This window comes from Cricetulus griseus, chromosome 6 (genome assembly GCF_003668045.3).
Source record: "Cricetulus griseus strain 17A/GY chromosome 6, alternate assembly CriGri-PICRH-1.0, whole genome shotgun sequence".
NCBI classification, from domain to species: domain Eukaryota; kingdom Metazoa; phylum Chordata; class Mammalia; order Rodentia; family Cricetidae; genus Cricetulus; species Cricetulus griseus.
Genome location: NC_048599.1, coordinates 154,368,647 through 154,393,814, shown reverse-complemented (window position 1 = coordinate 154,393,814; position 25,168 = coordinate 154,368,647). Strand labels below are relative to the sequence as shown.

Below are 25,168 nucleotides of genomic sequence, written 5' to 3'. Positions count from 1 at the left end.
GCACACAGAGGACAGAAGAAGGCACTGGATCTCCTAGAACTGGAGTTAAGGACAGCTTTGAGCTGCCATGGGAAACTGAACCTGGGTCCTCTGGAAGAGCAGCCAGTGCTCTTAACTGCTGAGCCATCTCTCCAGTTACTGAAACACTCTCTTTTGACCTCTAAGAGCACCAAGGCTGCACAGGGTGCACATACATACATACAGGCAACACACACACACACACACACACACACACACACACTTGAAAAACAAAAACAAACCCAGTGATTTCCTGCTGGGTGTGTTTGCCTGCTTGATTTGGCACAGCTAAGCCCCTATGTACAGATTTTTGCTTTGTCAAAAGTACTATGGATCCTATGGCCATTTTCTTGTGACCCCAGACCAATTTCTAAAAATATCAAGACCCTGTCTCAAAATAAAAAGTAAAAGGACACCCGAAAGGCAGGCATGGTGATGTGTACCTGTAATCCCTGCACTCAGGAAGCTGAAGCAAGAGGATTGCCTTGAGTTGAGGCCAGTGGCAAGCACTATATATACTGTGAATTCCAGGACAGGCTGGGCAACAGAGTAAGGCACTGGGGGGGAGGGGGGAGAGCAGAGCAGAGCATTGGAGAAATGCCTACTTCTCTGTCTCTGACAACTCTGCCGCTGTGTCCCTAAGGGTCAAAGTCTCACCCAAAACAGAGCAAAGTGCTGCTCCTTTGAAGGTGGAGCCAAGCTGTGCACGGTTCCATTGGCCCCACCTCCCGGCCCGCAGAGCAGTCCATTTCTAACAGCCACCAGGGGCAGCTGCTCCCAGGCAGAAGACTGTACCCACAGCGGCTGTGGTGACATGGCGCTGCGATGGGGCATCGTGTCAGCTGGCTTAATCGCCCACGACTTTACCACCATGCTGTGCTCACTGCCTCCCTCGGAACACCAGGTGCGATTCTCGGGGGAGACCCGGAGTCTGAGGGTGGAGAGTCCCGAGGTCTGAGACAGGAGGCGGCTCTGAGAGGAGAAGGGGACTCTGAGGTGTGACTTGTTTTCAGCTTCCCCCTCTTCACCCGACTCTCCTAAACCTGGGGTGCTTGAGGGTTTAGGGAGTGTATCTTAGCTACTCGGAGGAGAAGCTGTTGTGCAGTCAGCAACTGGGCCCCCATTTTCCTTTTTTTGTTTGTTTGTTTATTTTGTTTTGCTTTTTCAAGACAGGGTTTCTCTGTGTAGCCTTGGCTGTTCTGGAACTCACTTTGTAGACCAGGCTAGCCTCACAGAGATCCACATACCTCTGCTTCCCAAGTGCTGGGATTAAAGGCGAGTGCCACCAACGCCTGGCTCATTTTCCTATTTATTCAGAGTTTTGCCATGTACCTAGGATGGCCTTGGACTCATTCTGTAGCCGGGCTGGCCTGAGCACAAGTCAGTCTGGCTTTCCCCGCCATCCACCCCCGCCTCCTTCAGACAGGAATGTCCTCCCTGTAACTTCAGCCTCTGCCATTGCTTGCCTCCCATCTACAATGGTCCCCCCTCAACCCTTTGAATCTGACACCAGGTAGTAGCAGTGGCTGCAAGGGACCTGAACCGAGCAAAGGAGTTTGCCAAGAAACACAATATCCCCAAGGCATATGGCTCCTACAAGGAGCTAGCAAAGGACCCAGACGTGGGTGAGTAACCTCACAGTTGGAGGTGGGGGCAGAGGCCTGTACAGTCTCTTCTTGTGCTGTGGTAAACGTGTGATAACAAGTGCACCTGATGTCCTTTAATCCCAACACTCAGGAGGCAGGCCAATCTCTGGGTTCAAGGCCAACCTGGTCTACAAGAGCAAGTTCCAAGACACCCCTTCCCCCAAAAAAAGCGGGTGCATGGGCTGGAGAGATGGCTCAGCGGTTAAGAGCACTGACTGTTCTTCCAGAGGTCCTGAGTTCAATTCCCAGCAACCACATGGTGGCTCACAACCACCTTGAATGAGATCTGGTACCCTCAGCTGGCATGCAGGCAAAAGACTGTATACATAATAAATAAAATTGTTTAAAAAAAAAAAGCGGGTGCACTTCTAGGGAAATAGGGGTCTTTGGAAAGGCTTGGGTTCAGCTGGGGTAGGAGGCAGAGTTAATAGGAATGCACTTGGCCAGAGACTGGCTTAACAATATTAACTTGTGCTTAGATGCCAGGCCGATGGAGCTAAGGGGCAAGTTTTAAGTTTCTCAGGAGGCTCGGGACTCTGTTAAGAATTTGTTTGTTTTGCAGCACTGCGGTTGGAATCTCACCGTTTAGGCTCCACAGAGCTGCAGCCCAACATTTTGCTTTATTTTGAGAGGGTCTCACTATGTAGCCCCGGCTGGCCTAAAACTTAATAAGTAGATCAGGCTGGCCTCACACTCACTGAGCTCTGCCTGCCTTGGTTTGCAGTTTCTAAGTGCTGGGATTAAAGGCCCAGGCTACCATGCCTGGCCCATTGGATTTTTGAGACAGACCTCACTATGTAGTCCAGGCTGGTCTCAAAATGGCTATCCTCCTGCCTCCGCCTCCCTAAAGCTTGGTAGTCTCTTCTCACTGAGAGGATTAGGACTGAAATACCACTCTGGCCCTGAGGGCTGGCAGACAGGCCTTTCTCGTGGGCAATGCTGCTGACCCTCTCTCCTTCCTTCTACGCTAGAGATTTCGTACATTGCCACCCAGCATCCCCAGCACAAATCAGCGGTGCTTCTCTGCCTGGCAGCGGGCAAGGCTGTTCTTTGCGAAAAACCCATGGGTGTGAATGCAGCAGAGGTTCGGGAGATGGTTGCAGAGGCCCGTTCTCGGGGTGTCTTCCTTATGGAGGTAAGCCTGGAGGGCCCTTCTGACATCCATAAAACATCAGCTCCCAGTAGTAAACACGGTTGCCCAAGCTTGCCCACAGTCAAAATGCCACCAGATCAGAATCTCGGTGTGACCAGGATGTAACTGACTCTAGCATCTGCTGAAAGCACAATCCCAAGTCCACTGCTACCCATGTGCAGAGGCCAATGACTAAGGTCAAGTGAGGAAAAGCATTTATTTGGAAAGCAAGAAAACAAAAGACAGGCATTTTACTTAAGGGTTGCTGCTGCAAACTTACCTAGGGAGTTGTAGGGTGGTGTGTCAGGCTGGCCAGCAACTCAAGAGAGTCCCATAGTCACAAGAGCGCAGCTTCCCAGAGGCACACACTGCTGTGCTCATCTTCAGGTTACTGCTTGCTCTCTGAACCCTGAGGAAACTGCAGATAGGAACAGTGACTCAGCCTCTGTAGCTTCTCCTGGGAAAAGTTACATATTGGTACACAAACAGCTTTTTTCTCCTACAGAACAGAGATAGTGAAGAAATACTTTTCCAGAGCTCCATCTCCAACACAGGGGAGGGAACCTTCAAGTCAGTGCAGTTTTTAATTCATTACATGGCTCCAGTTAGAGATGTCATCTATGGCAAAGCTGATGGGAGACTAAAAGTTTGCCACCAAAATGTGTGACTTCCAAGATTAGTGATTAAAAAGGCTTTTATTAGTTATTCATTTAATTTAATATGCCACATGTATACTTGATGCCCACAGAGATTAGAAGACAGTATCAAAAGCCCTGGAACTGAACAGGTTGTGAGCCACTATGTGTCTGGTGGGAAACAAACCTGGGTCCTCTGCAAATGCAACAAGTGCCCTTAACTACTGAGCAATCTCTCCAGCCCTAAAATGAGTGACTGTTTCTACAGTCAACCAAGAGGAGATCAGGTGTTCAATCCAAGTGCTCAGGAGGCAGAGGCAGATTCCTCTGTGAGTTTGAGACCAGCTTTGTCTACATCGCAAATTTCCAGCCAGCTACACAGAGAGACCTTGTCTCAAGAAGAAAGAAAGAAAGAAAGAAAGAAAGAAAGAAAGAAAGAAAGAGAGAAAGAAAGAGAGAAAGGAAGGAAGAAAGAAAAAGAGAGAAAGAAAGGAAGGAAGGAAAGAAGAAAGGAAGAAAGGAAAGCAGCACTTGGAGGCTGAGGCAGGTGGATCTCCGTGAGTTCGAGGCCAGCCTGGTCTCCAGAGCAAGTGCCAGGGAGGCTCCAAAGCTACACAGAGAGAAACCCTGTCTCGAAAAACCCAAAAAAAAAAAAAAAAAAAAAAAGAAAGAAAGGGAGGGAGGGAAGGAAGGAAGGAAGGCCAGACAACCAAGCGATGCTGAGGAGACAATGGGGATGTAGCTCTGTGGACAAAGTATTTGCCGGGCATGCAGGAATCTCTGGGTTCCATCTTCAGGACCACAAGAAGCAGTATGGTGGTTCATTCACCTCAATACTAGGAAGGAGACAGAGGCCCAGCATGGTGGTGAACACTTTTAATCTTACCACTGGGATCTTTGTGATTTCTAAGCCAGCTAGGGTTACAAGATTGTGTCTCAAAATAAAGAAGAAAAAGGAAGGAAGGAAGGAAGGAAGGAAGGAAGGAAGGAAGGAAGGAAGGAAAGAAAGAAAGAGAGGAAGAGAGGAAGAAAGAGAGAAAGAGGGAGGAAGGAAAGAGTTGTGGGTTTATGGTTGGAATAGAGAGATGGCTCAGAAGTTAAGAACACTGATTGAGCTGGGCGGTTGTGGTCAATGACATTAATCCCAGCACTCGGGAGGCTGAAGCATGTGGATCTCTGTGAGCTTGAGATCATCCTGGTCTACTGAGTTAGTACCAGGACAAGCTCCAAAGCTACAAGAGAAACCTAAACAAACAAACAAACAAAAGCCACTGGTTGTTCTTCCAGAAGACCATGTTCAGGCAGGTATCAGGATTGTTTGCAGTCACCTGTAACTCGTTTCAGGGGATTTTCCGCCCACTTCTGGCCTTTGGTGGCACCTACATACACATACACATGCACATACAAATAAACTTTTAAATAAAGTCAAGGTATCTTCAGCTACATGGAGAGATTGAGGCCAGTCTGAACCACATGAAACCCTTTCTCAGAAGGAAAAAAAAAGACCAACAAAACAAAAAGTCACCCAAAAGTGAAGCCAGCCCGCTTATTCAAGTGTGATGGCTGTCATAACCCTTAGCAAATGTGACAGACTCCCTCAGTGCTGGAATTAAAGGTATACACACCATGCGCACCGATATACCGTTTTTTAAAGGGCTAGAGATGTCATCCCAGTGGCTGGAGGGCTTCCCTAACCAAAGGCTCTGGGTTCAGGCCTACCTGTCCAAGGATGCTTACAGTGGACTGGGCTGTCCATGTCATTAAAAATCAAGACACTCCCCAACAGGCCAATCTCATCTAGGCAGTTCCTCAACTGAGACTCACTTCTGCTTCAGAAGGAGTTCGAAGCTTGCCCGAACTACATATACCCCATCTAAAAACATGAACAAAATCAAATATAAGACAGGCAGTTGGAAAAGGAAAGCTGGGGTGACAGCCCCAGAGGGGAGGTCAAAGCAGGACCTTATGTTGGGGGCTATGGGCTGTGGAAGGATAGAGGTATGTTTTGGGTAGAGGGAGCAATGGATAACCCTCAAGGCTAGGACCCTGAGGGAGGTGTGGCTGATTACCTTCTGAGTAATAATGCCTCTATTTCCTTGGGCTTCCCCTCTCTGGTGTGCAGGGCATCTGGAGCCGGTTTTTTCCCGCCATGGAGGCTTTGCGGGAAGTTTTGGCCCAAGGAACTATTGGGGACGTACAAGTGGCTCGGGCGGAAATGGGGATGAATATAACTATTTTACCCCGGGCCACAGACTGGAGGCAGGCCGGCGGCTGCCTGCTGGACCTAGGCATCTACTGCATCCAGTTCCTCTCCATGGTCTTTGGTGCGCTGAAGCCGGAGAAGATTTCAGCCATGGGAAACATTCATGAAACAGGTACTGCGTGCTCTCGGTTAGATGGCAATAGGAGACCTGCTTCTCAATTCTCCTGCGCCCCACTCTCCAGCCCCACCAAAGAAATCAAGCTAGACAATGGGAGGTTTTCCATGAGGGCCTCCTTCCCTAGCCACGCACTAGACACATAAAAAACTACCATTCCCAGAATTGCCAGTGGCACATGTATACGTGGTTTACGCAGGTGGCTACTCTCATGGCTTTCTGGGAAATGTAGTTCAAAGAACTAGGGCCGCTTCGGAAAGGTGGGGGGGGGGGCGCCCAAGGTCTCCTTCAGAACCTGGCTCCCAAGCCCACCCTCTGCACCTTTGCCCTTTGAGACAGGCCAGCTCTCCTTGTGTCAGTGATCTGACCTTGTGATCTGAGACTGGCTTGCTGAATCTTAATTGTTTGACTGGTCAAATGTTAAAAACAGGACTGTTAGCTGGGCGTTGGTGGCGCACACCTTTAATCCCAGCACTTGGGAGGCAGAGGCAGGCAGATCTCTGTGAGTTCGAGGCCAGCCTGGTCTCCAGAGCGAATGCCAGGATAGGCTCCAAAGCTACACAGAGAAACCCTGTCTCGAAAAAAAAAAATCACAAACAAGGCCAAGCCATGGTGGCACACACCTTTAATCCCAGAACTGGGGAGGCAGAGACAGGTAAATCTCTGTGAATTCAAGAGCAGCCTGATCTACAGAGTGAGTTCCAGGAGAGGCTCCAAAAGCTACAGAAAAACTTTGATTCAAAAAACCAAAAAGAAAAAAGGAACACAAACAAGGGGCTGAAGAAATGGCCCAATGATTTAAGAGCATTAACTGCTCTTCCAGAGAACCTGGGTTCAAAATCCCAGCACCCACAAGTTGACTCACAAGGGTCTGTAACTTAAAGATCTGACACCCTCACACAGACATGCATGCAGGCAAAACACCAATGCAGTTAAAATAGTAAAAATAAATGACAGGGGCAGGCCAGCATAATGCCTGAATCCTTACCGAAGGAGGAAGTAACAGAAACACTTTATTTTTATTTTTGTATACCTGTGTGTACCTATGTATGTATATACTACATGTGTGACAGGGCCTGCAGAGGAAAAAGAGGGTGATGACACCACACCCTCACCTTGAGCTGGACTCACAGGCAGTTGTAAGCTGTTTGATGTGGGTGCTGAGAACTGAACTTGGGTCCTCTGGAAGAGCATAAAGTGCTTTTAATCACTGAACAATCTCACAAACACACACAAATACAATATGCATTTTTTAAAGATTTTATTTATTTATTACGTATACAATATTCTGCTTCCATGTATATCTACACACCAGAAGAGGCACCAGATCTCATTACGGATGGTTGCTGGGAAGTGAACTCAGGACCTTTGGAAGAACAAGCAGTGTTTTTAACCTCTGAGCCATCTCTCCAGCCCCAACAATACATATTTTTAAAAGAGTAGATTCTACTGCCGGGTGATAGTGGCACATGTCTTTAGTCCCAGCACTCAGGAGGCAGAGGCAGAGGCAGAGGCAGGTGGAGCTCTGTGAGTTCAAGACCAGCCTGGTCTACAAGAGCTAGTTCCAGGACAGCCACCAAAGCCACAGAGAAACCATGCCTCGAAAAGCCAAAAACCAAAAACAACAACAAAAAAGTTTTGGGGCTGGGCAGTAGCACAACTTTATTCCTGGCACTCCAGAGGCCGAAGCAGACAGATCTCTAAGTTCAAGCCCAGCCTGGTCTACACAGAGTGTTCCAGGACAGCCAATGCTATATACAGCGAAACCCTGTATTGAAAATTTTTAAAAAGTGAGTTTTGCCAGTCATGGTGGCATAAGTCTTTAGTGTCAGCCCTCAGGAGGCAGAGGCAGGCGTATCTCTGGCCAGCTTGGTCTACAAAGCAAGTTCCTGGACAGCCAGGGCTACACAGAGAAACCATGTCTTGAAAAAAGTTTTTTTTTTTTTTCTGGGAATTGAACCCGATCCTCTGGAAGAGAAGTCTTAACCTCTGAGCCATCTCTCCAGCCTCCCTCTCTCTTTTGAAGCAGTAAATGAAACCAAAGGCCTGAACATACTATGGAAGTCTAGCCTTGTTCCTCTTACTGTTCATTTGTGGGTTTGTTAATTTACTTTTTTTCCCCCAGCTAATCAATCAGCTTTTATTAGATTTTCCCAGCCATTGACTATTTTAACTGACTGTATATTGTGCTCAAACTGGTTTTCTTTTTTTTTTTTTTAGTATTTTTTTAATTTATTATTGTTTTACTTTCCAATCCCAGTTACCCCTCCCTCTTCTCCTCCTGATCCCTCCCACTTACCCCCCATCCTACCTCCCATCTGCTCCTCTGAGAAGGTAAGGCCTCCCCTAGGAAGTCTACTAAGTCTGTCACAAAATCTCTGTGAGGCAGGACCAAGGCATACCCCTTCCCCATGTCTAGGCTGGGCATGGTATCTCTCCATATAGAATGGGCTCCACTAAGTCAGTTTGTTTATTGGAGTTACATCTTGGACCCACTGCCACTGACCTCATATATTGTCCCAGCCACACCTTTGTCATCTATTTTAAGGAAGTCTAGTTCGGTCTTATGCAGGTTTCCCATTTGGCAGACCTGAGTCAGTGATCTCTCACTAGCTCAGGCCAGCTGATTCTGTGGGTTTCCCCATCATGGTCTTGACTCCTTTGTTCATATTATCTCTCCTCCCTCACTTCGATTGTATTCTAGGAGCTCAGTCCAATGGTTAGGTGTGGATTTCTGCATCTGCTTCCATCCGTTTCTGGAAGAGGGTTCTAGCTTCTCTGGGGTACTTTTTTTTTTTTTTTTTACAACACTTACTGACCTCAGACTGAGAGATCTGCCTACCTCTGCCTTGTGTGTCCATGGATTAGTTTTGGTTATTTTTTTTTAGATTTATTTTATTTTGTATTTATTTCTGTATGAACATAAACTGTGTGACCTCAGAGGTCAGAAGAAGGAACTGGATTCCCTGAAGCTGGAATTCCCTGAGCTGCTATGTGGCTTCTAGGAATTGAACCCACTTACTCTGCAAGAGCAGCAAGGGCTTTTACCCACAGAGCCATCTCTCCAGTCCTGAGGTATAATTCAGATACCATACACTTACTCATTTAAAGTATATAATTAATTCAGGCCAATGTGGTTCAAACCTGTAAACCCATTCCTCAGGGGACTTGAGGCAGGAAGATTCCATGAGTTCAAAGGCAGCTTGGATTATACAGTGAAGCCTTGTTTCATAAAACAAAACAGGGGCCAGGTGAGATGGCTGGCTCAGCAGGTAAAAGTGTTTACCATGGAAACCTCAAGACCAGAGTTTGATCCTCTAACTTCTAGAGTCCTCTGACTTGTACATGTGTGTTGTGGCACGTGTCCCGTGCATGTACAACATGCACATATACACACTAATAATAAATTAAAAACTTAAACCGGGCATTGGTGGTGCACACCTTTAATCCCAGCACTTGGGAGGCAGAGGCAGGCAGATCTCTGTGAGTTCAAGACCAGCCTGGTCTACAAGAGCTAGTTCCAGGACAGCCTCTAAAAGCCACAGAGAAACCCTGTCTCTAAAAACCAAAAAATAAATAAATAAATAAATAAATAAATAAATAAATAAAATAAAAACTTGAAAACCAAAGCTATTCAGTCAAGCATGATGGTGTCTGCCTGTAATCCCAGCTCTTGGGAAGTGGAGGCAGGAGGATCCATAGATAATTGTCTAATCCCTAAGAAGTTTGGCATGAGCCAAGCTCTGGGAGATTCTGTCTCAAACAAATTAACAGAACCCAGCAAAAGCAACAAAAATAAAATGAAACAAAACAACAAAAAGGCCAAGTGTATGGGCCAAGGTTGGAGGCCTGTGCAGTCTGTCCCAGGACTTGCCCTTGCCCCCACCCTGTACTGACCTGTGCTTCCCTTACAGGTGTGGACAGCACTGTCAGTGTGCTTCTTCAGTACCCAGGAGGGCTCCACGGCAGCTTCACCTGTAGCATAACTTCCAATATCCCCAACACAGCATATGTGACTGGCACCAAGGGCATGGCTCAGGTGAGGCATTACATGCCCAAGTGCTGGGGGCCTGTGCAGCAACCTTGGGAAGGGGACCCTAGAGCTGAAGCTTTTTTTCACCCTGCTTCGAAGACATTCAGACTCCTTAACAACCAAGCCAAGGGATTGGGTTTCAGCCTTGAGGTCACAGGCCCATATTCTCAGGCCTTAGTTCTTTTGATGTTTGATTTTTGGTGCTAGAAAAGGAAGCCTGGCCTTCCTGACTGCTAAACATGTGCTCTGCCACCAAGTTGTATCCAGCCCCAAGTTATTTCCAGCTATATTTGCTACTTTTACTATTCTTGTGACTAAACGTCTGACAGAGGTCTGACAGAGGCCATTTAACTGAGGGGAAGGTTCATTTTGGCTTAGGGTATGAGATCTGTCAGTCCATCAAGGTGGGGAAGGCACAGAGGCTGAACCAATCTGGTCTGTAGCAATGGAAGCTTTCCATACAGCTTGGTCATGCCATGACAGTGAGGAAGCCAAGAACTCAGGTGAGCACCAAGATTGGATATAAGCTCCAGGCCCACACTCCAACCACCCACTTTTACTTTGAACAGTTCAGGTTCTAAACATAAAGCTGATGGCTTAGGACCTTCCAGTTGTTTCCAGACACAATCTGTTTATCAGCAGAGGTCAGATTTTCCTGGATTCCTAGAATGCTGTTGCTAAAAAGAAATCCTATTTTTGATCTGAAAGTGTAGCTCTGTGGAAGACATGACTAGCATTTATGGTACCCTGCATTTCATACCTAGCTTGCAAAGAAAGGAGATTGATCCTGCTGGGCCTAGCAGGGCGAGGAGAATCATGGTTCCAGGCATTCTGGGCTTAGAGGGATTTCAAGAACAGTCTGGATTACTCAGCAAGACCTTAAAAAAATAAAAAGTAGAAAGAGAATCTAGAGACAGAGGTCCAGAACCTGCCTAGAATCCCCCAGTGAGGGGCTGTGTGCGGGACTCAGGAGTAAAGCACTTATTTAGTGCACAGCTGAGAGTGTTTGTGATCCTTAACACTTCAATGAAAAAAAACTTGAAAAGAGAGAAAGAAATCATATATACAGCAAATCAAACTATAGAATAATTTGAGCCTTTCCCTGCATTTTGAAGGATTTCTACCTTTCTTCATCTCCCAGTTGTCTCTGAGTTTCCATTCTGTCCTACAAGTTAGTAGATGGCTAGTTTAGCTTCCAGGTCTTCTACCAGAATAGAAGGAAGATTGTCAGTGTTCTGTTTGCGTGGGTCCTTGGAAGAAAAAGGGTCACTCTAGGATGTATTTAGACTTAGCAGAAGCAGGGGGATCAGCTTCCTGGGAACTGACTGCACACTGCTCTGCAAAAAGTTTTTTTTACTGTTACAGGACTTACATCTTTTTGTTTTTCCAGGCAGGGTTTCTCTGTTCTCCTGCTCTGGCTGTCCAGGAACTTGCTTCGTAGACCAGGTTGGCCTTGAACTCATATGGATTTTCAGCCTCTGCCTCCCAAGTGCTGGGATTAAAGGTGTACATCACCACTGCCTGCCTGCAGGATTTACACCTTTAAGCAAGCAATTTCCACATACCAAAACCTCTTATCTAGAATCATTTGAAGGAGCCATTTGCCCAAGCAATTCCTAAGCATGAGACCTCTTGGTTTTCCAGGTTCTCTCATTACTAAGTTTTGCAAAGGCTCTGAATCCTTCAGGAAGAATTCAGAAAAGAATCAGACACTTCGGCTGTGCGGTGGTGGTTCATGCCTTTAATCCTAGCACTCAAGAGGCAGAGACAGGAGGATCTCTGTGAGTTCGAGACCAGCTTGGTCTAAAAGAGCGAGTTCCAGGATAGGCTCCAAAGCCACACAGAGAAACCCTGTCTCAAAAGACAAAAAAAAAAAAAAAAACTAACACTTCAAACAAACAGTAACAACATTTTAGACCCCCCGGAAAACCCAGGTATCCGAGGTCCCAGGCCATGACCGCGGTCACCCCAATCACCAGGCAGATTCGAGAGCTTGCTGCAAACATGAGGCTTTATTGTTTTTTAACGAGCTAACCCTATGTTAGCTTGGGTCTTTCATCCACCCGCCATGGCGGATGGCTCTCAAAAGACAGCTCAAACCGGGTGCAGAGAGAGATCTCGTAGGGCAGCGTAAGGGGAGTGTCTAGGGGTATGCACAGGCTCACGATTGGTGTGCCTCCAGGCTTGGAGGGCTTGCCCTGTGTTGATTGGTCAACTGGTTGTTATGGCCCATAGGCCCTCCCAGGGTGGTTGCTATGCTCTGTGGGTCATTGCTGTGCGCTTGTCCGTAAAGTACACCCAGTGCCGTAAAGCATAGCACCACCAGCTAACTTCTGATTGGTTCCTTGTCAAGAGGCAGGCACCTAACCTCTAGTGACTAAGACAAGGTCTTAGCGAGCACGTGTTACTGCCATGGCTGCCGAAATGGGGAGCTGGTCCCTTCAAACCACAAAAGGTAGTTCAAAGCCCGATGCTAACCTTCAGATTTCAAGCCAGATGCAATGTCTCTGGGATCTCTTGCTACAGAAGTTGTCCTATGGAAACTAGGTATGATGTCACACACTTGTAATATCAGGCAGAAGAATCAGAAGTCCAAGATCAACCTCAGCTTTGCTGTGAGTTGGGATCCAGCCTGGGCTACACGAGGCCCTGTCTCAAAGAAAAGAAAAGAAGAGAAAAAAAGAAAAGATAAGATTATGAGAGCCAAGAGTGATGATGGCTGGTGTGCAATCCTGACACTTGGGAGGTGTGGTAGTTAGCCTTTATTACTTGGGCTGGTCCTCAAGTCCAAGGTAGTTTTGATTCTGGGGAGACAACAGGCAGGGTCTTAGTATGACAGGATCATTGCTAAGGAGCAAACACTTCAACCCCAATCAGGCTTGAACTGCACAAATAGATTGGGAGTAAACCCTCAGATCCCGGTGCTGGTCCCTGGGCCTACCAGGAATGCCTTGTAGTAGTCATTGTTATCTTTCTCCAGATTCACAAAACATGGTGCCCAATGGAGCTGGTGGTGAATGACGAGCACAAAGAGTTCCCTTCTCCTGTCCTCGGGAAAGGGTACAATTTTATGAACGGATCATGCCTGAGTTATGAAGCCAACCACGTCCGAGAGTGCCTTCTTAAAGGTGAGGAGTGGAGGGCCATTCTAAGCATGATGAGCTCCCTCATACCCAGAATCGAAAACAGTTTTTTTTGTTTTTTGGTTTTTTGTTTTTTGGTTTTTTGAGACAGGGTTTCTTTGTAATGTTTTAGAGCCTGTCTTGGAACTCGCTCTGTAGACCAGGCTGGCCTCGAACTCACAGAGATCCGCCTGCCTCTGCCTCCCAAGTGCTGACATTAAAGTCGTGCGCCACCAACGCCTGGCATGCAAAAGCAGCTCTTTAGAACTACATTTCCCAGGATGCCGAGGGACTTCTACCTTCTCAAAACACACTGCCTATTCCGTGGGTGCTTCTGGGAATTGTAGTCTTCAGTGTGTGGGTTTTGGACGACTTTTCCTTTGCTCTCTCTTTCCAGGTCTTAAGGAAAGTCCTGTAGTTCCTCTGGCAGAGAGTGAGCTCATGGCTGAAATCCTTGAGGAGGCGAGGAAGGCTATTGGAGTCACCTTCCCCCAGGATAAATGCTGATGCTGCTCCTGGGTCGAACGTAGCAATCAATAATTTTTCCTACTTGGGACACTCTAGCTTGACCCTAATTGCTTTGGAGTTATTTTTGCAAAACAGCTCGAGTTCTCACGTTGGAGACCTCTCCCTTTCTGGGCTCTTAAAATACACCTTGCTTAGCCGGGCGTTGGTGGCGCACTCCTTTAATCCCAGCACTCAGGAGGCAGAGGCAGGCGGATCTCTATGAGTTCGAGGCTAGCCTGGCATAACTGGGCAGAGGGCAGGCTTTTTTTTTTTCTGGGTTTTTTTTTTCGAGACAGGGTTTCTCTGTGGCTTTGGAGGCTGCCCTGGAACTAGCTCTTGTAGACCAGGCTGTTCTCGAACTCACAGAGATGAGGGTAGGCTTTTATAGCATCTTTGAAGCATGCTCAATGGGCTAGTGGAAAAGTCCAGAGTATTAACCCTGGGGGTGGGGATTTCCAAGTACCAGGACAGGCCAGGGGCAGTATGATTTTCCTACAAAGAGAACCCAAAATGGCCTTGAAGGAATGTGGGATACCTGGTGACTGATATTGCCAGGGTGACACTGTGTCATGCTTGCTCTGACTTTCTCCATCCTGCTCTCTTTCCTTGAGATTGTTTCCTCATTAGGGACTAAATGAGGGTGGGGTGGCAGCCGGGTGCAATACCAGCACTCAGAAGGCAAAGGCAGGCAGATCTCTATGAGTTCCAGACCAGTAAGTTTCAGGCCAGCCAGTTTCAAGGTGAGACCCTAGAGAGGGAATGGTGGGGTTGGGGAATGGGAGGGGGATGGAGAAGACAGAGACACTGGGGCTGGAGCAATGACTCAGTAGTTAATAGTTCTTGTTGGTCTTGAAGAAGATGCAGACTCAATTCACAAAGTGGTTCACAACGGTCTTTAACCCCAGTTCTAGAGAACCTCGATGCCTTCTTCTGATTTCTATGGGCACCAGGCACACACGGGGTACACATACATACACGTAGGCTGTTAGGTCTCAAACCTGGGACAAATGACTGAGGTGCCTATTTAATTATCAAAGCCGACCTGGATGCCAGCCTCTCCCAGCATCCCTCAGTTCCTACCTGTTGTGGGGGACTGGGGGTGGGAGACAACAGGGGACACACCAGGGCTGAACCCTCCAGCCCGGGGCTGGGCTGCCCTTCCCCCAGAGGCCCTTCCCTATAGAATCCAGGCATTTTGGTTACCTGCCCTTTTTTTGTATCTTTGCGTTCTTGTCTGTTGCACCTGTTTTCCCTCTCTCCCTCTTCCCTCCCCTCCTCCTCTTCTCTCATAGCCAGGCCAGTCTGGTCAAGTCCACTCCGGACACTCCCAGATGTCTCTGCCTCTATTTACAAGCTTCCTTTTATCTACAATAAACTTTCTATTCCACCAACCTAGGAGCAGTCATGTCCTTTCTTTTGAATTTTTTTTTCACTCACAGGCAAAAGACTCATAGACATAAAATAAATACATCTAAAAAAAATAGCCAGGTGGTGGTGCCACCTTTAATCCAGCACTCAGGAGGCAGAGGCAGGTGGATCTCTGAGTTCAAGGCCAGCCTGGTCCACAGAGTGAGTTCCATAACAGTCAGTGTTGTTCTTTTGTTTTAATTAGTCATGCAATGGAACACGAACCAAGAGATTGATTAGCCATGGAGTTTATTAAAGAGGAGGGAGAGCGAGAGGAGGGGCAAAGCGAAAGAGGATCGGGCAAAAGGAGAGCAAGACATCGTAAGTGGACGACGGTCTGTCCTTTAAAGGGTCCTTTGCACCTGCATGCAGACTAGTTGTCATGGAACCCTGGGCTGACCAGAGTACTGCCTGAGTGCATTGTGCCAGGTGACAGGGGCAGGCCAGAGTAATGCCTGAATCATTACATTCAGGACTACACAGAGAAAACTTGTCTCGAAAGAACAAATAAACAAAGACAAAAATTAAAGTGTGGGTGTGACTTCGGGAGCCCACAGCCTGTGTGACTGACTGCCCACAGACAGAAAAAGTATGTGGGTCACAGACACCCTCTTTCAACTGGCTATTGTATTTTCATCAGCAAACAAGAGACACTGCATCCTGCATACTACATCCTGTCTGGTAATGACTCATGGGACAGAGTCTCACCTTTAACAAAATACAGAGCTTTGGGCTGGAAAGTCTCAGCAGTTAAGAGCACTTGCTGGCCAGGCATTGGTGGCACAGGCACTTCATGCCAGCACTCCAGAGCAGAGGCAGGCAGAGCTCTGTGAGCTCTCTATGAGTTCCAGGACAGCCAGCATTGTTACACAGAGAAATCTGTCTTGGAAAAACCAAAACAGCAAACCAAAGCAAAACAAACAAATAAAAAAAGATCACTCACTGTTCTAAAAAAGAACTCCATCAGTCTGGCTCATACATTGATAACTCCAGCTCCAGGGGATCTCTGCACGTACCCATTGGTTAAAAATAAAATAAATTGCTGGGTTTGGGTGGTACACACCTTTAATCCCAGCACTCAGGAAGCAGAGGCAGATGGATCTCTGTGAGTTTGAGGCCCGCATGGTCTACAAAGGCAGTTCCAGGACAGCCAGGGCTACACAGAGAAATACTGTCTTGAAAAACCAAAAATAAATTTAAAAATTCTTAATGGTTTTCTATCAGGGTATTATGCATGGTGGACACTCTGCCAAGGACACTCTATAGCCTAACAACCTGCTCTCTTAAAAAAAATAAAATAAAATTAGGGTCTGCAAAGATGTCTCAGAGGTTAAGAGCACTTGCTGCCTTGCAGAGGACGGAGTTCTATTGCCAGCACCCATGTGGTGGGTCACAGCCATCTGTAACTCTAGTTCTAGATCCAACATCCTTTTCTGACTCCAATGGGCATCAAACACGCATGTGGTAAGCATAGGCATGCAAGCAAAACACTAATGCATGCCTTTAATCCCAGCACTCCAGAAGCAGAGAACCCAGCAGGGCTTCATGAGATTTACTGTAGTTCCTTCCAATGTCCCCCTACTACGTGACTCCTCTTAAAGGTCCCACAACCTCTTCATGTGAAACTGGGGACCTAGCCGGGCATTGGTGGCGCACGCCTTTAATCCTAGCACTAGGGAGGCTGAGGCAGGCAGATCTCTGTGAGTTTGAGGCCAGCCTGAGTGAGCTCCAGGACAACCTCCAAAGCAATACAGAGAAACCCTGTTTCGAAAAAACAAAAACCAAACAAACAAAAACCACACACACACACACACACACACACACAAAGAAAACCAAAGCCAGAAACTGGGGACCTACCAATCTTCTCCAGTACTTGAACTTATGGGGAAACAAATCATAACATTTCTTTTTATTTCACTTTTCATGTGAAACTCATCTGTCAAGGCCGAGGGGCAGATATGGTCTCTGAGAAGTCTTAAGCCTCAGAGGCAGCCAGAGTCTCCTGTATATTCCTGACATTTAGCCAGGCATTAAATGATACATTTGAGGGCTGGAGAAATGGCTCCACCAAGCACTGGCTGCTCTTCCAGAGGTCCTGAGTTCAATTCCCAGCAATTGTGGCTCACAACCATCCATAATGAGGTCTGGTGGCCTCTTCTGGCCTGCAGGTATACATGCAGGCAAAACACTGTATAATAAATAAATCTTTTTAAAAAAATGGTACATAGCTGGGCCTTGGTGGCGCATGCCTTTAATCCCAGCACTCGGGAGGCAGAGGCTGGCGGATCTCTGTGAGTTCAAGGCCAACCTGGTCTCTAGAGCGAGTGCCAGGATAGGCTCCAAAGTACACAGAGAAACCCTGTCTCGAAAAACCAAAAAAAAAAAAACAAAAAAAACCAAAGGTACATTTGGATACAACCATGAGTCAATAGGTGTTCTAGGTCCTAGGGAATTGAAGAGAAAGGAATACAGTTCTTTTGGGAAATCTAGGTAGGTAAGAGCCACCAACAATTAACTAAAATATTGCACATACAATTAATTACAGTGATGTGAAACATTATAAAGCCCAATACAGAAAAAAAAAAAAAAGCTGTCCATGTCCGACATGACATTAATCCCAGTGCAGAAGCAGACGTGGGCAAATCTCTGGTTTGAGGCCAACCTGGTCAATAAAGCAAGTTTCAGGATAGTCGGGCTACACAGAAAAACCCGGTCATGAAAAAACACCAATGACTCATAGCAATGAATACTTTCAAGTCAAGAAGTGTAGACTGAAGGGTACACAGTGCATGAGCTCGAGGCAATACTTTCTCCTGCCTCAGCCTCCTAATACTGCATAACGAAGTGACACCATTCCTGGTAGCGGTTTTTGGGGACAAGGCTTTGTTGAATATCGTAAGCAGGCTTTGAACTCGGAGTAATCCTTCCGCCTCAGCCTCAGTAGCACTTCTACTACGAAACTATGGAAAAGGCAATAAATAATGGAACCTCTAGGTCCACGTTCGGCCGCAGGCAGAACTGCGCACGCGCACTCTTGTGACCTAGGCCCCGCCCGGATAGGCCGGACAGTCACGTGACCCGACGTGCGGGGCGGGGCCATATTGCGGGGCACTCACGTGAAGGGCGCACGTCCGCGAGCAGTCACGTGACCTGGGCGCGCTGCAGCCTCCCGGGGCGCACCCGGCGAGAGGCAGCTGCGGTGATGGACGGGTCGGGGGAGCAGCTCGGAGGCGGCGGTGAGGCGGGAGGCGGAGGACGAGGCCCGGTGGAGGGAACCCGGGCTCCCGTCGGCTCTGGGCTCGGGCGGGGGGAGCAGGCGGGGCGCGCGGATCCATTCCGCCAGGCGCATCCGCACCCCAAGAGCGGACATCCGCGTGCGCGCCCCCGGGCAGGCCCGGGCTTGTCGCTGGCGCCACTTCCTGCTGGTGGCCTGGGCTGGGCCGGGTCCCAGTGCCGCCCCTCGGCCCGGGGGTCTGTTTGCTTTTGGTCCCCTGTCTGCGTCTTCGGAGGAGCTGGGATGCAGGCCGGGTCCCGCCCCCTGTCCATCAGTAGCAGTCCCCCGGCTTTCCATGTTAGCTTTCACTGCTAGGGCGCTCAGCTCTCCCCGCTCAGGGTTATGAGCCTCCCTAGCCCCCTCGCTCTTCCCGGAACCTAGGAGTCCAGGCACTCCTTCCCTCCTCTCTCCACCAGGGCCCACCAGCTCTGAGCAGATCATGAAGACAGGGGCCTTTTTGCTACAGGGGTGAGTGTGAGGCGCTGTTGTGGTGGGGTGGGCTTCAGGAGCAACGCTCGGTTCTCACTCTGCGCCTCCGTCCCCCCGCTTCCATTCACATCTAGTTTCATCCAGGATCGAGCTGGGAGGATGGCCGGGGATACACCTGAGCTGACCTTGGAGCAGCCACCCCAGGATCCGTCCACCAAGAAGTTGAGCGAGTGCCTCAGGCGAATTGGAGATGAGCTGGACAGCAACATGGAGCTGCAGAGGTGTGGTTCCTGGGTCCTGGGGTCCATCCGGGGATTTCGTGTTACCTCAAGAACTCAGGCATCGTACACTCTTGTCCTCCCAAGGGACCAGGTGTTCCACCACTTCAGATATTCCGTGCTGGGCATAGAATCCAGGGTCTCTTTACATGGTAGCCTAGCCCTGTGCTTGGTAGGAGTTAAGCAAGTCTTTTCTGAGTCAGGTTCTAGGTAGGTGCTCCACCACTGAGCCATGCCTCTGACACCTCACTGGTGATGATCACAGGCAAATGCTTAGCTAGTCAGCCACATTTCAAAGCCACTCAAGGTAGGTGTTCCACTGCCCTCTGCTTGTAGATAGTAGGAGAACATGCTTCTGCTGAGTTAAGGCTCCAGCCACTGACTCCCCAGGACCTTGAAACTAATTCAAGGTACCATTTGTTTTCTTTGCTTTCTTAGGTATCTTGTCTCCCTCGTAGCCCCTATTAACCGCCTTTTCAGCGTGGCTCCGGCCTTGGTTTCCTCATCTCCAGTCTGGGGAGGATGTGGGAACTCCTACACTGGATCTGACCATCTTGCCTAGTGTCTGTTCTTCTCTTTCCTGTAGGATGATTGCTAATGTGGATACTAACTCCCCACGAGAGGTCTTCTTCCGTGTGGCAGCTGACATGTTTGCTGATGGCAACTTCAACTGGGGCCGGGTTGTTGCCCTTTTCTACTTTGCTAGCAAACTGGTGCTCAAGGTGGGCAGCTACAGGGCCATGGGCTCAGAGATGTACCCTCAAGTCTGTGAGGACCTGGGGGTAGTGAGGTTCAGGGAATGGAGAGAGATGACTGTGTTATTTGTTCAACAAATGTATTGAGCCTCATATATGATGGCCTGGCCCCAGTTCCTGGCCTCTGCCCGAACAAAACAAGCAAGGCTTTGGTAGAGCTCTGACGGGTTGATAGCTGCGAAGTTGAGGTAAGGTGCGATATTGAGATGGGTTAGAGAAGTCCAGGAAGATTTCTTAGGGTAGGTGGCCTTAAAAGTGATTTGGTTTATGCCTGTAATTCTAGGACTAATGAGTAGGAGTATCAAAGTTGAAGATAAATACTGAGTTTCATGCTATCTTGGGTTACCTAAAATCTTGTTTAAAAAAACAAAAAAACATGCCTTTAATCCCAGCACTTGGGAGGCAGAGACAGGCGGATCTCTGTGAGTTCGAGACCAGCCTGGTCTACAAGAGCTAGTTCCAGGACAGCCTCCAAAGCCACAGAGAAACCCTGTCTCAAAAAAAAAAAAAAAAAAAAAAAAAAAAAAGAAATGGGCATGATAGGAGATACGGGTGTAGCTGAGTAGTGGGTCTTCAGCATATGTCATATGTGAAGCCTTAGGCTCTTTCTGTCATTACCATATACAAATACAAAAAAGGTCCGGGTGGTGGTGGTGCAAGTGCACACCTTTAATCCTAACACTGGGGAGGCAGAGGCAGGCAGATCTCTGAGTTCAAGGCCAGCCTGGTTTCGGTACAGATCGAGTTCGTGGACAGTTAGGGCTGTTACACAGAGAAACCCTGTCTCAAAACAAAACAAATACAGAAAAGGACTGGACTATGGCTCAGTGAGTCCTTGCCTAGCAGAGGTGTGGTTGGTGTGTATCTGCAGTTCTAGCACTTGGGAAGGTGGAAGTGGGAGGATTAGGAGTTCAAGGTCAGCTTTAGATACGGAAAACATTCAAGACCAGGCTGTGGTAGTATATGTTAGGGCAGAGCAGAGACTGAGGCAGGTATGTTTCCTTCCATATTTTGTTATTTTTAGTGGCACTGTCACATGCTCAGTGCCTCTGTGACCATCGTCCATGCCACCTCTATCTCCTTGATGTGGTTCATCCCTGAGCTGGTGGGACTTCAGTATTGGAGGCAGAAGGATAGTGGTCTGTACAGTATTCCCCTTGGAACCCAAGTACAGGCGGGGAAGAGAGCATTGTCCAATCAAGAGAGAAAGTCCTGCCTCTGCCAGGAGGTGGTCTTACCTGGTTTAGAAAACCTCTAGGGCTGGAGAGATGGCTCAGGTTAAGAGCACTGGCTCTTCTTCCAGAGGTCCTGAGTTCAGTTCCCAGCAACCACATGGTGCACAACCATCTGGTTCCCTCTTCAGGAATGCAGACGTAGTTGCAGGCAGAACGCTGTATACATAATAAATAGGACCCGAGCTTTGAGGGGTGAGAATTGCTGGATTTCGGCTTGTCCAGTCAGTCAACCTCCATCAGAGATAGATATGAAGAGGTGGATTGCCTGAGTTCTCAGTGTGTGTATATCTCCCAGCAAGATATGGCAAGAGAGTGGCTTTAGGCCAGAAGTTCAAGATTGGCTTACAGCCAGGCGTTGGTGGCGCACGCCCTTAATCCCAGCACTTGGGAGGCAGAGGCAGGCTGATCTCTGTGAGTTCAAGGCCAGCCTGGTCTACAAGAGCTAGTTCCAGGACAGCCTCCAAAGCCACAGAGAAACCCTGTCTTGAAAAACAAACAAAAAAAAGATTGGCTTGCAAAGTTTGGGGTCTTCACATGGGCCTTATGGGCTTTCAGTCTTTTCCAGATTGCCATTGTTGTTCCCAGGGACCCAGATGTACAACTTGGTCCCCTTAGAGTCCTAGAACTCTACATGCTTGTCCTTGCAAAAGAACTAGGTGTTTGGGCCAAGAGTGGTGGTGACACATACCTTTAATTCCAGCACTAGTAGAGATAGTTGGATCTCTGAGTTCTAAGCCAGCCTGGTTTACACAGATATAAATCCTATCTCAAAAAACAAACAGGCAAAACCCCAAAACCAAAACCTAGGTGTCTGTGCCCTGCAAGTCAGCTCAAACATACTGCTCCTAGCTCTCTTCTTCCCAGTGTTTGTTTTGGGTGCTGGGACTAGAACCAGGTGCACTAGCTAGCTAGGATACTGCTCTACTATTGAGCTTACCTCTTCCCTGCCTTCCAGTTTTTATCTAGAGGGCACTGAGGAGTCATAGAGGAGGGAGGAGGAGAGACTGCATAGTAGAGACAGAGGAATGAAAGCAAAGGCTTGAGACCACCTTCTCCAGGAGTGTTCACAGGACTCAGTCCTCCCGTGTAACCTTCCCACTCCCTGCAGGCCCTGTGTACCAAAGTGCCCGAGCTAATCAGAACCATCATGGGCTGGACACTGGACTTCCTCCGAGAGCGGCTGCTTGTCTGGATCCAAGACCAGGGTGGCTGGGTGAGACCCCTTAGTCCTTGTCACACTTTAGACTAGTGGTTCTCAAACTTCCTAATGCTGTGACTCTTTCATACAGTTCCTTGTGTTGAGGTGATTCCCAACCATAAAACTATTTCATCACTACTGTTACAAATCATAATGGATGGGCGGTGGTGGTGCACGCCTTTAATCCCAGCACTTGGGAGGCAGAGACAGGCGGATCTCTCCTGTTCAAGGCCAGCTTGGTCTACAGAGCGAGTTCCAGGACAACCTCCAAAGCAATACAGAGAAACCCTGCCTCAAAAACAAAAACACAAAACAACAACAACAAACCCATAATGTAAATACCTGATATTCAGGATGTCTGATATAGGACCTCTTTTGGGGGTCTCGGCCCATAGGTTGAGAACCACTTATGCAGAACCAAATCTCCCAGCCTGGTTCATCTGGTACCTGTTGACTTTTCTGTGACCTGACTTGATTCTTACCATCAGAGAGCTGCCTTCCCTTCCAGGATCCCTAAGTGCATGGTGACCCCTGACCCCAGCTTGAATTTCTTTTATTTTTTGAGATTGTCTCATGTATCTCAGGCTGGCCTCAAACTTACTTTGTAGCTGAAGGTGCCCTTGAAATTCTGATCATCCTGCTTCCATCATGCCAGTTTGTGAGGTGTTGGGTAGAGCCCCAGCCCTGTGCACTCAACCAGCTGAGCTGCAGCCTCTGTCCTCTTCCTTTTTTTTTTTTTTTTTAAGATTTTATTTATTTATTATGTATACAACATTCTGCTTCCATGTATATCTACACACCAGAAGAGAGCACCAGATCTCATAACGAATGGTTGTGAGCCACCATATGGTTGATGGGAATTGAACTCAGGACCTCTGGAAGACCAGTCAGTGCTCTTAACCTCTGAGCCATCTCTCCAGCCCTCTTCCTTTCTTTTGAGACAGGGTCATGCTGTTTAGCTCAAGGCTGGTCTGGTCTGGAAGTTACTATGTAGCCCACACTAGTCCAAACTGTGTGATCCTCCAGTCTTATCCACCAAGTGCTGGGATTACAGGTGTGGGCCACCACTTCCAGATTGGAATCATTTTTTTGTTCTTTGTTTTTCCATTTTGGGATTGTGTGTGGGGGGTATGTTTTATTTCATTTTTACATTTGTTTGGCATGTTTGTGTGCTTGTGTGGGAGTCAGGGTGGTGTGCAGCAGTCCGTTCTTTCCTACCCTGTTGGTTCTGGGAATGGAATTTATGTTGCCTGGCAACAAGCATCTTTCCCACATGAGCCATCTTCACTGACCCCGTGTTGTTTTTGAGACAGGGTTTCTCAGTGTATCCCTGGCTGTCCTGGACTCCCTTTGTAGAAGATGCTGATCATGGACTTGGGGATCCACCTGCCTCTGCCTCTCACTACTGTTTTGTTGTTTGAGTGAGGTTCTCAACACATTTCCCAGGTTGACATTATACTTGTAAGCCTCCTGCCTTAGGTTTCGAGTGCTGGGGCTATGATTGTAGGCCTGGGGTCCCCTTAGCATTCCCTCATGTGAACTCTGCCCCCATCCCACCCTTCCCCCTGCAGTTTGTTGTTGAAGTAACATGGTTGTCTCTGTTCCTAGGATGGCCTCCTCTCATACTTCGGGACCCCCACCTGGCAGACAGTGACTATCTTTGTGGCTGGAGTCCTCACTGCCTCACTCACGATCTGGAAGAACATGGGCTGAGGCCCTGCCCGCCGTCTTGGACTATTGTCTTTTTTTCATAAATTATGGCATTTTTCTGGGGAGAATGGGGACAGGGGACAGGCATTTTTCTTACTTTTGTAATTATTGGGAGGGGTGGGAATGGTGGCCCTGGGGGAGGGGACAATAAACCTCAGGTCCACTTTATATTGTATGGTCCAGTGTCCACCCAGCTGGCATCACAAGCACAGGCACCAGGCCCCTTGTCCACTGGAGGCAGCCAATCAGGGACTTGGAAGACACCACTCCATATGGAGTAAGAGCAGCAGCTGAGTGCTGCTCTTCGCCCTGGGAACAGGTTCAGTAGTCTGCAGGCTTGGGAGGCCACAGGAAGTGGAGCAGACTGTAGATTTTGCTCCAATGGAGCTGGATTGCCAGGGAGGCACCAAGAGTGAGAAGGGGAAAGGAAGGCATTTAAAAGGGGACTTGGGCCGGGCGCTGGTGGCACACACCTTTAATCCCAGCACTCGGGAGGCCTGGTCTCCAAAGCTACACAGAGAAACCTTGTCTCAAAAAACAAAACAAAAAAAAGGAGGTGGGGGGACTTGGTCCTTGGCTTCCCACTTAGTTTCTGAACCACATTCCCTATACCTGACCATTCCTTCAGGGTCTCTGTGCACCTCTTCCCTTCCTTGTTCTCTGTGGGTTCCCAGGTTTTGTCTTTCTCCACCTTTACTGCCTTCCTTGTCCAGGCCTGTCAGGGTCGGTTGGAGGCCGAAGGTCAGGCTCTGAAGTGCTGTGGTTAATGAGTAACTCTGGCCCCCAAATCAACAGAGCACCGCAGACATCAGGTCAGGAGAAAGATATGTGTAGGACAGCCATCCCCTGAGATAAAAATGCCCAACTCCAGTGAACCACAGGGGCCACAGCCCCACCAGTCCCTCAGTACAAGGGGACAACAGGCTGCCAGCCAGGGTGAGGCCAGTGCCCCACCCCATAACAACCATGGAGCTGAGCTCAGCATGACTCAGCACTTGGTCCAGGCTACAGCTCCACCAAGGTCCTCAGCAGCATGCAGTGGGCCATTTCCCAGGCCCCAGGGCAGTGCCCCCATGACCAGTCTTTCCATTTTCTTGAGTTAGCTCCTCTTCCTTGATATGAGCAGTTATAGCCTTTGCCCTCTAAAAGCTCCCGAGGTTGAAACCCTGGTATGAGTCTGTCCTGTCGTATTTGGACATGTATGTGGGTGAAGACAATCTAGTCCTGAGTTATTGTTCTCAAGACGGATTTCTCTTAGTTCCAAGAGAGCAAGCTGCCCTCAAGAAGCCTGTGGACCAGCCTCCAGAAAAGGCAGCCAGAAATTCACCAAGGCAGCTGTAAGGAGCCTTGTAACCAGGCAAAGGCCTGCTTGAAGAAAGATTAAAGGAAAGGGAGCTTAGGCCCACTATGC

At 48.3% G+C, this 25,168-nt stretch overlaps 2 protein-coding genes across 4 annotated transcripts; both read left to right on the top strand.

Moving 5' to 3' along the window:
* The first annotated feature begins 762 nt into the window (after window positions 1–762).
* Window positions 763–13,970, top strand: Dhdh (dihydrodiol dehydrogenase). 3 transcript variants are annotated; one of them, XM_027420630.2, is made up of 7 exons: window positions 763–922; window positions 1,532–1,643; window positions 2,636–2,799; window positions 5,684–5,806; window positions 9,724–9,848; window positions 12,823–12,970; window positions 13,362–13,970. In XM_027420630.2, the coding sequence occupies exons 1-7, from the start codon at window positions 844–846 to the stop codon at window positions 13,469–13,471; spliced, it is 861 nt and encodes a 286-aa protein (XP_027276431.1). In that variant the 5' UTR covers window positions 763–843; the 3' UTR covers window positions 13,472–13,970. The 3 variants fall into 3 exon arrangements, with proteins under 3 accessions (XP_027276431.1, XP_035302593.1, XP_027276428.1); XM_027420627.2 differs by having other exon boundaries at window positions 764–922; window positions 5,554–5,806; XM_035446702.1 differs by lacking the exon at window positions 1,532–1,643 and having other exon boundaries at window positions 2,638–2,799; window positions 5,554–5,806.
* Window positions 13,971–18,035: 4,065 nt separating this feature from the next.
* Window positions 18,036–23,925, top strand: Bax (BCL2 associated X, apoptosis regulator). The gene is given in 6 exon segments (NM_001244020.1): window positions 18,036–18,114; window positions 18,569–18,620; window positions 18,716–18,862; window positions 19,446–19,581; window positions 21,958–22,062; window positions 23,656–23,925. Coding segments are annotated over 6 exon segments (579 nt in total). The 5' UTR covers window positions 18,036–18,080; the 3' UTR covers window positions 23,761–23,925.
* Window positions 23,926–25,168: the final 1,243 nt, after the last annotated feature.

Bases quoted from the DNA above. Each gene is read 5' to 3' on its own strand.
- Dhdh (XM_027420627.2), top strand. From the start codon at position 833: ATGGCGCTGCGATGGGGCATCGTGTCAGCTGGCTTAATCGCCCACGAC. The intron at 1,644-2,635 runs GTGAGTAACCTC...CTTCTACGCTAG, and splicing joins AGCAAAGGACCCAGACGTGG to AGATTTCGTACATTGCCACC. The intron at 5,807-9,723 runs GTACTGCGTGCT...CTTCCCTTACAG, and splicing joins GGGAAACATTCATGAAACAG to GTGTGGACAGCACTGTCAGT.